Here is a 9,889-nt window from a genome sequence, read left to right on the forward strand (position 1 = left end):
GACCGGCAATCGTGCATCTTCGAGTTTTCAAATTCAGAAGAGGAGAAATGGGTTGCGCGCTCAACTTAGTCATTTACAGCGTCTCCTACTATATTCACACGGTCATAGCCCTGTCATAGTATTGGACCGCATCTCGTTTCAGATCTGGGATCACTGCTTGCGAGATGGATGCAGAAAACTGTCATCCTTAGGTCGCTTCGTATCTTTAAGACACATGAGGATTTCGCAGGCCTGTCATTGTGAGGACACTTAGCTGCTCAAGGACGACCGCCTTAAGCATTTTCTTTGTAAGTGTCTTCGAATTTCGTTGACCCGCAAGGATGCTTTTCGGACTATTGACCAGTCAAAGCTTGGCATCTCCAAAAGCACCGATGATTAAAATGTTCTTGTCGGCCCTATTTCCCTCTAAGATATTGGCGTAGTGGTATCAGGGTAATAGAACACTCTTAGTGCGGCATTGTGCGTTTGGATGTACCTCATTCCCGCGTGAGTTTGATAACTAGATAATATGTATCCTAGCTGTTCGGGAGGTGCATGACATGCTCTGCAGCTATCATCGGGAATGTTTTGGTTCAAGACATTCTTCAAAACCCTTCGTGCCTGAGTTTAATCCAGGTGATTCAAAGAAAGCAAACGTCAGCTTATACTACATCGACTGATCCTTCATATTTCTATGAAAGATGCCGTGCATCCTCTTATCGAGGAGCTGTTCACGGAAATTTCTCTCCTGTCTTCTCTTGATCAAGTCATCAGGAGTGAGTAGTCGAGATGCATAAAGTTTGATGCATTTTACTCAGCCGTGACAATTTTAAGAAGTGGGCCTCGTCCCCCAAACAGAATAAAATCTTGACCAGTCATATATCAAATACTAGCGTCACATCAGTTTCAAATATACTTTAATGTAAACAAAATCAAATGAATATATTTAATACTTGTTGAAATATCGAGGTTACTTTCTTCTGACACAGACAGATAGACATCTAGTTATTAGTTTTTCTTCTCGAAATTATGATACGTGTTTAATTGGCGTTCGATATCTGTGGCATGACAAAAGCAATGAGCGACATAACATAGAAATTTATCTTGAGTTTCTTAATAAGCAAAGTAAGAGGCAGAGGAATTCTTTCAAAAATAAAAGTATTGTTTATTGCCATCCTAGACGAGGTAATAAATACAAGAAAGCTCCAAAAGCTTATTGTTGGTAGAGAAGTGGTAATTGCCGTGTGCGGCCTATGTGAAAATCCCAATAAAAAAATCTAACATGTTATTTATAGCTGTACGATGCTTGCTTCGTAAGAATACACACATATAAATAATTATGTTTGCTGGAATCGTCCATTAAACAGATTGTCCTGAATCATGGCTTGCTAGAGCTAAAGTGGGATATCCTGGACGTATAGAAGGTGAAGAAAGTAAGGATTCACTCGATCTTTATCTTTTCCGATGGGAATTGCTATCCACAAATTGAGATTTAAGGATAATCAAGATTTTCTTTTTAAAAGCAACTGTTTTTCGTTAAGTTATAATGTGATGATCATATTCCATGCTATTCTGGAGGTATATACGCTTTAAAGTGGAGAAAAAATTATTTTTGTCTAAAATTAAAGAAGAATGTTTTTTATTGATATTTGGTCGAATGGGGTGGGTAAATTAAATTGTTTTTAAGCTGTATTTTGATTATTTCGGACAGATAAAAAATCATTCAAATGTTCTGGTTGCGGTAAAATTAGTTAAATTATCGTGAATATTGAGTTCTACTCCTAAAGAAATCAATAGTTACTCCCATCCTCTGGTCACTAGATAGCCAAACTTTAAATATCATATTTTGATTCTGCTCTGAGAGTCTGGCTCGAACAGCCGTGGAGTGACGACGTGTCTTTTGTGCTGCTCTGCAAAGATGAAAGAGGTGGTAGAGGGAAGCCTCAATATATATAAAGACCAATTTAAGAACGTGATCAGGCAGTGCAAGTGTAAACAAAATTGATTAAAAAATATATTCAGTGATGGAGCAAGGGCCTTCAGACATAAGATTCAACCTCGTCACATTCTATGAGGAAAAAAATTCCAAAAAGATGTCCAGCTTAAACACATGTAAAAATTGTGTCCAAAAGGCAATAGCGAAGGGAATGGCTCAAAATGAATTTACACAGTGGGAACCTATAAAGTGTAATTAGAACGAAGACGTAAACGAAAAAATATACAGAATTACAAGTGTACCTCGGGGAAAAGTCATCTCCAAACAGGAACAAATTAGAAACAGAAACATGATCCTGTCAGATACTGAATCGGACGACGCTACAGTTAGTCTTAAAAAACAAAGAGCTAGAGGCACAGGTGAGACGCCTGGAAAAGTGCAAGTCATTCCGTTTAACAATAGGTACGAGAAAATTCTTGAAAAAATGGCGCCAGGTGGCACGAGTGTTGATACGCTGAAACTATTTCTTTTTTCCACTGAGAATAATGAGATTGGTATGGTTACTGCAGAACAAGAATCAGGAAAACAGGATCTCATTATTAGTGGCCAAAAATACACACCACCTTTATTACCGCTATAAATGAGCCACTCTTCAAATCAGGTGACGGATTCAAGAAACTAACCGACCTACCAGCGTCGGCTAAGGCCACGATTGGATTCGACAGAACAGCCGGCAAAGCATACCTGAAGGCAGAAAACCTTGAAAACCTTAAAAAAAAGGTCATTGATGTTCTAAATAAGTGTAAAGTAGAATACTTGACGCATGCCATGAAAGGGGAAAGTAAAAAAGAAAAGAAAAATTCGTCAATTACTTCTTTTTAATGGGTCAAAGCAGATATAGAATCCAGTTATGCCTTTAACCCAACCAGAGAAATTCAGTTTAAAAACAAGTATTCACCTCTATTTATATCCGATAAACAGATTCTTACTTCAGAAATCAAGGGGATCAGAGATAGAGGCAGAGCACAAGTCTCACCGACTACACGAAAAACAAACCACAAGGGCACCACAACTCAGAAAAATAATAAAGAATGCAGGCGGACTCCCAAGCTCATTTCTATGTAAGGACCTATGGGAAATAATCGACCAGGCACCATTCCATGAACGACTGTTTAAGCTCCAGGGGATATCCCTAGATAAACAACAACAATATACCTACGAAAAGATCCTCGAGAAGAAGACGTCAATACAATGGGACCGTATCAATTGCGACACTACCCACCGTTTAACTTTTAGACGTAAGCATTTACATATTATATAATATATTAAATATATCAGACCCGTCTGGAAAACCACTAGGATAAGTAGACAGAAACTAGATATGGGCATTATGTATTTATAAACAGTCTATCCAGTTTGAGACAGGGCATGATCAACACATTTGATCCTGTCCTGCACTCAACTCCCGCTTAAGTACACATAAATCTGTAACACAATCATAAAGAATACATTTTTATAAAAATAATAATAATAATCCTGCTCTGAGACGCTGTTATAAACGGCGCTAAGGTATTCCCTTTCCACGTTCTTTGTTTTAATTTTTGAATTTGACATTTATTTATTTGATCGAAAATTTAACCCCGACCGATTCCAAGAGACGACAGAAGTATTATGTATTAGGTTGTCCATCTACGCGTCAAGAATAATCTCAGAATTTTCTTAATAGGTGGGAAAATCGGTTTGTAGTGGATTGAAGCTAACTGATTCTAATGTATAGCTCATTCAATGCAATTTGCAACTTTTGATTAAAGTTAAAAATAAATACCAGTTTAAACTTCAAAATATTCTTTTATTATTTCAGTGTTCTTTATAAAACAGAATTTTATTTTTTTTTTTAAATGGAGAGAAAAATAATTAGAAAATCTTCAATAAGTATTCTAATCATTATTTGCGTACCTTCATTTGTTATTTCTTGGTTTCTTATAATTCGATTGACCTATTAAATTAATTTTGAAATTACTATTATTATTATTAATATTGCCTTAGGGAACCGAAATACCGCTGTGAGGCGCCACCGGTGACTATCGTCCTTCATTTTTAAAGCATCGAGTGATTAGAGGCTGGTGACCTCTAAGACTCATGCAGACTTATTTCATGTGGATGAGTTTTTTCATGCAAAGCAAATGGGCTTAGGTGTTTTTAGTGAACATGCAATGAAGTCATTGACCACAATTACCAGTTTTTTGGGAGAAACACAAAGTTTCTAAAGCTCATCCAAATTTTGAAGCTAAGGTGCTACGTGCTCCTTGCTATTACGACGGCTTTCATGTTTAGTAAAAAATATTTATAATATATTTTATCTAAAATAACACAAAGGCATCTCCGAAACACGTACTGATAAAAAAGCAGAATGTGCAAGCACTTTTTGATTGAACGTTTACGAGAATAGCCATGAGTATTTTCTACAGAGAACTACAAATATTTCAAAATGTTAATAAATGATGCAGTATATAGTGTCAAGGGAAAAAACGCGCTCTCAAGAGTGCGACTCATATTGTATGTTTAACTCTTAATAATCACTAGGGGTCCGACTAACCCCACGCCATGACCGATGTGCGAAAAACACCGACCGTTCTTGAGCACTGATTGTAGAATGACTGAATAACTTTGTCCAAACTTATCTATTCAAACAACCTCTTTAAATCAGAGTGTTGTTTTTATCTTCAAATCAATGCATTTACCCTTACAATAAATGTACTTTTTAGAACTATGTGTATCAAACCATTTATTTTCTTAAAAACATATCTCTGGAGTAAAATCCTAAATCTTAACGTTAACGTATTAAACACTAAAAGACTTGTAGACCAGTGACCGAAGCATGAAAAGGAGTGGCTTGGTGCCACAATTACAAAGTGGAAGAGAGTGATATTGACAGTGATATTCGTGTACTGTTGATGCCTGGGAAGATGACCAGTATGTTTTCAGCAACCAATTTGTGTCAGAAAAAAGCGCACACAGGTCATAGTTTGCGAAATCATGTTTTTTAAAGATTGCTACCAAGATATGAATCGGGATAGAAAAAGCTTCATTATTATTAAAAAAATTTTAAATGATGTACAGTTTGGTTGGTCGAACTTCGAGATTGGTTAATTTGTTTACTTTAAAAATAAAAATAAACACCGAAAAAAAGAGTTTCCAATTTTGGCCATAATGTACGCGGATCCTTCAAAATGTTTGAAAATCTGTATTTTTGTACAGTAAAAGATTGTGCAAAATTTCCGCTTAATGTAGTAAATACTTCGGCAGGAAATCTGTTTGTTGTTCACAGATTTTCCCTTTTTTCAAAGGCTATACTTTTGAAAAAAAAAGTTTTAAAGCAATGAAAGTGTGGAATTGTAATCCCCAACGTCTGCTGTGCCCAAAACAGTACTCAGATAATTTTTTTTTTAATTGAGTTAGTCAAAAATGGTTAAAAGCAGAAAAAGGCGTGTGCTTTCTTATAAACAAATAGAATAACTCTGTTGAATTTAGTCTTACAAAATTGCGGTTTCAGTCCATGATCAGTTTATGAGTTCTGAATGAAGAAATAAAAAAGAAAATATTATACCATCTTGAAATTGCGTCCTTTGTAAAAATCTCGTGAACGAAGTAACATATTAAGACGATTTTTTTTATTTTGCGCAAAGTTTTTGCGCTGATTATGAATTCTACATTAAAAGTTTGTCAACTGTATAAGCAATGTTTTAAATTTAGGAGTATTTTTATTATTTTTATTAATTGCGCTATTCCTGAATTAATTTTCCAATTGAATGTTAATTATATTTTATCGATTTAAAGTTAAATAAATTATGTCTTATTGTTTTCGACTTTCTACATTTAGTTTGGCAGAAATGTGTATTGAATTAACAATTTATTGTCCATAAATACACTGAGTTCCTAATATTTTTCGTCAAACTGATTTTGGTAATCTTATGATTTATCCTATGTTTTTTTTATATTAAAAATGCAAAAACATAAAATGTCCCAGAATAGTCAACATTCGAAAAACTAAAATTTGTGTTGAATTGGTTTGGAAAAAGTAGTGTATATTAATTAAAATTACGCGAGATCATCAGTTCTCACATTCAAAGTCAAAATGTGAAAATCAAAAAACGTAAAAGATCCAAAAATAGTCAAATTTAGAAAAAATAAGAATTGTGCTGAGTTGTGCTAGACAAATGCTATTCTCTATATTATAGAGAATAAAGACTGCATTTGTTGAGCACAACTCAGCGAAAGTTTTGGTTTCTCTCGATTTGATTATTTTTTGTTCCTGTATGTTTTTCGAGTTATTCTATTCGTTTATAAGAAAAAACGCCTTTTCTTGCTCTTAGCCATTGTTGACCAACTTAATTCAGAAAGAAAATGATCTGAGCACTGTTTTTGGTATAGGAGATGTTAGGAACTACAATTCCACACTCTCATTGCTTTAAACATTTTTTTCTTCAAAAGTACAGCCCCTGAAAAACAGACAATCTGTGAACAACAACCAGATAGCTCACCAAAGTATTTACTATATCACGCTGAAATTTCGCACAAGCATTCATTATTGTCGACATTGGAAAGTGACCCATTTTCCGGTTTCGTTTTTTCTTAAAGTAAACAAATTAACCGATCTCGAAGTTCGACCAACCAAATTGTACATCTTTTTAATATATTTTATTAATAATAACCCCCCCCCCCCCGAGACTCATATCTTGGTTGCAATCTTCACAAAACATGATTTTGCGAACTTTGATTTGTGTGCAGTTTTTTCTGAGACGAATTTATTGTTGAAAACATACTGGCCTTCTTCCCAGGCATCAAACCTACAAGAATATCACTGTCGCTTCCACTTTGTAATTGTGGCACCATGAAATGCTTTACTGATTGGCCTATTGTGAATTTTTTAGTAAAGAAAGTCACTTCGATGCATAGATTTAAGGCAGTCGGCATCAAAAGTGTTGAGATCAAACTGACCCCGTGTGATTATTATTGATTTCTAGAGAACTGTGATTGTAAAGGGTAATGTTAGTTAAATAATATAAGGTTCATTTTTCGGCAAATAAGAAGCTAGGTGTCTAATGGTTTTCTGATGGAATAAAATCTTTGTTTAACTAGTTAATTAACAAATTGAGCATTTATTTATCTTTTTCACAATTACACCAGATTTATGCTCGTAGATTCCACTTGAATGTTTAGTTATCCATTTTTGTGGCGATAATTACAATTTTACACTTGCTCGCGTTGGTTATAAACCATGAAAGATGTTCGCTTATTCACGATTGTAAGCCTACTAATGATTTCGGCACCAGTCATTACATACACTTACATAAATACCTGTACAGAGAGGCGCTCAATCTCTTACATAAAGATAATGCGAATCAAACCACATTTGATATAAGTTTCAATCTTAACAGGTTACAATGGATACTCCTCAGAAATATCTTCTTTGGTCTCTTAGTAATATGTTTTTATACTCTAGGGTTAGCTTCAATTTGATAAAGAATATTTTAGTCGGTTCGGAATATTGTTATGTTTCCAAAATCTTATTGTCTTAAATGGTCTACGTTGAAAAAATTATATTACATTTAAGAAAAAGAAGTTACTAAAAGCATACACCAATTTTATGACGGCAGCCGATTATTTTTGACTAACTTCCTTATAAACTAATAAATCAATTTTCCATACCATGCAGACGTTTTTCATTATTTTCCTTAGGTCTTCCTGTCATGGAAAACTATCCGAGTTAATAGTTTATGAGTAAGTTCAACAAAAATGATTGATTTTCACGCCTGGTATACCCTTAGACCAGACAAAATAAAGTTTTTGAAAATCATTTTGTACTGTTGATCTGTAGGTATTATGGTCGACGTGGGAAGTCTTCTAGTCTAGAATTGGAGCTGTCTGATAATGAAGAGAAATCTTCTTCTGCTACAAAGCCTTCGACAAATATTACAAGCATGTAAGGATATTTTTGCAACATATTCAATCATTTTAATGAAGACGATAATATGCCTTTAATCTCTGTTTTAGGAACAAGCCAAAAGCAGGGTTAAGTACAAATTCTGGTGGCGGGCACAAAGTCAGTAAGAATCATAACGTTTTTTTATTCACTTAAAGCACAGAGCAAAAAACTTTACTGTATTATATAATGTACGCAAATATGTGTTTCGAAGATTTTCAATGTGAAATTACATCAGAGACCGTCACTAAAACGAAACGAAACAGAAATATAATTTGTTTCGTATTAGTCTCGAGCCCGAAACGTGAGTCTTTTCTTACTTCGTTTCGATGTAAATTTTTCACTTGAATTCGATTTTGAAAAATGAAATAAGAATTTGATTTAATTTTTCACTTAGCTTTTTTAATGCAACTGTAATTATACACAATTTTATATTAGTTTCTACAACACTCCCTCGTGAAAATAAATGCCTACTAAATATAGCTTTCAGGATAATTGAAGGCAGACTTTTGTATTTTTCTATTATATGCCCTTGAGTTTATACCTGTATTAGTGGCAGACTGCAAAAATATACACCATTTGCTTTGTTAATATCCTGAAGGACCTTATCTGATTTTTGATATCTATTAGCCAAACCCTCAGGGGTCCTTTGTTAAAAAATAGAACAAAAATTTTAATTAAAAAGATCTAAATCTGCATTCGGTGATTTGAAAGAATATATTAGGAATCTACGGCCTTTTCTGATTTTAGCGACATTTAATTTTTTTTATAAAGTTTCAAAATTTGAGAAGTATTAAGCATTAACAATGATGCTTGAGTATTGAATCTGATGCTTGTTTGCTTTTCAGGTCTACAGGGATAAGAGACTAAGCTTTTAAGATTACTATCGTAAAAATAGCAAAGGTTTTCTTTTGTAGATTCTAATGTTCATTTTATACGTTGACCTCCATAATACGGACCCCATCTATAGGGACGGTCATTTCCAGGAAACAAGTAAAATATTTGTGACTATATAGTTGCCATTTGCTAAGGATTAAAACTTTATAACCCCAACAATTTGTGAAATGCAATAAAGTGATTTGCAAATAAGAAATGCCAAACCTGTAGGTCCTCACGACTACAGACATCTAACATTTCTCATAAAAAGATTAAACTTTTCATTTTTACAACTATCTAGTAGACTGTTTATCGTTTTTATCATTAAATTTATCTTCTTGTAACAAATAAGTGCCATGAAGGTGAATAACTTTAGCAATTTGTCAAATGTAAACAGGGTTAATGGCGACCCTTAGGGGCCTTAAGGTGGCCTTGGAATAATGGGGGTCTTAATTACGATGGTCTAAATGGCGATAGTTTTATGGGAACCAAAATATGACTGTTTAAAACACATTTAAAAAATCGGCTTACTATACCTATATATGCGCTCTCTTCAGTTGGTATTTATTTTCATGGGAGTATGTTCGAATTACAAGGATTTTCGAGTCTTTGTGAAGCGAACCAGACATTGCCGTCTTTCGACTGGAGAAAAGAACAGGGAAAAAAGGCCATTACGGGGGAGGGTGATGTAGAAACTTGATGCCCTCTATCGGAAAATCTTCTTGACACACTGCAGCTGTGACTCGAAAATCCGCTTTTTCATGCATGTGTTGAAGAAAAGAATTTTTTCTCTAAGTTGAAATAAAAACTGTATACTTGATAGTTTTACGCCACAGGCATTGTATATTTTAATTTAATTAAATTGTTCCGATTGAAGGTATTTTTAAAATCTCTATCTTTCAAATTTTATATCTGATTCGCATTCACATATGTAATTCATAATAATTGTCCTCTTAAAAAATTCAGAAGAAGACACAAATCGTCAGACTTTCTGATCATTTCTGCCTATTCTGAAGGGGGTAAACCACCTTGACGGTTTTAAAAAATCGATTTTTTTTTTTGGCTTAAAGTGTTCTTGACGGGGTCTACTTTAATGTAGCATGCATTTCCAGTCC

At 34.2% G+C, this 9,889-nt stretch overlaps 1 protein-coding gene across 3 annotated transcripts in view; it reads left to right on the plus strand.

The window, feature by feature from the left end:
- Positions 1-9,889, plus strand: part of LOC117174242 (CLK4-associating serine/arginine rich protein-like) — a 192,334-nt gene that overhangs the window by 102,348 nt on the left and 80,097 nt on the right. For 2 of the 3 annotated variants that reach the window (XM_033363145.1, XM_033363146.1), the window contains exons 9-10: positions 7,794-7,898; positions 7,970-8,018. In XM_033363145.1, the coding sequence (XP_033219036.1) occupies positions 7,794-7,898; positions 7,970-8,018 (154 nt within the window). Of the gene's footprint in view, positions 1-7,793; positions 7,899-7,969; positions 8,023-9,889 lie in introns of all 3 variants that reach the window. The other variant, XM_033363147.1, reaches the window with a different exon arrangement.

The sequence above is a fragment of the Belonocnema kinseyi genome, chromosome 6 (assembly GCF_010883055.1).
Source record: "Belonocnema kinseyi isolate 2016_QV_RU_SX_M_011 chromosome 6, B_treatae_v1, whole genome shotgun sequence".
NCBI classification, from domain to species: domain Eukaryota; kingdom Metazoa; phylum Arthropoda; class Insecta; order Hymenoptera; family Cynipidae; genus Belonocnema; species Belonocnema kinseyi.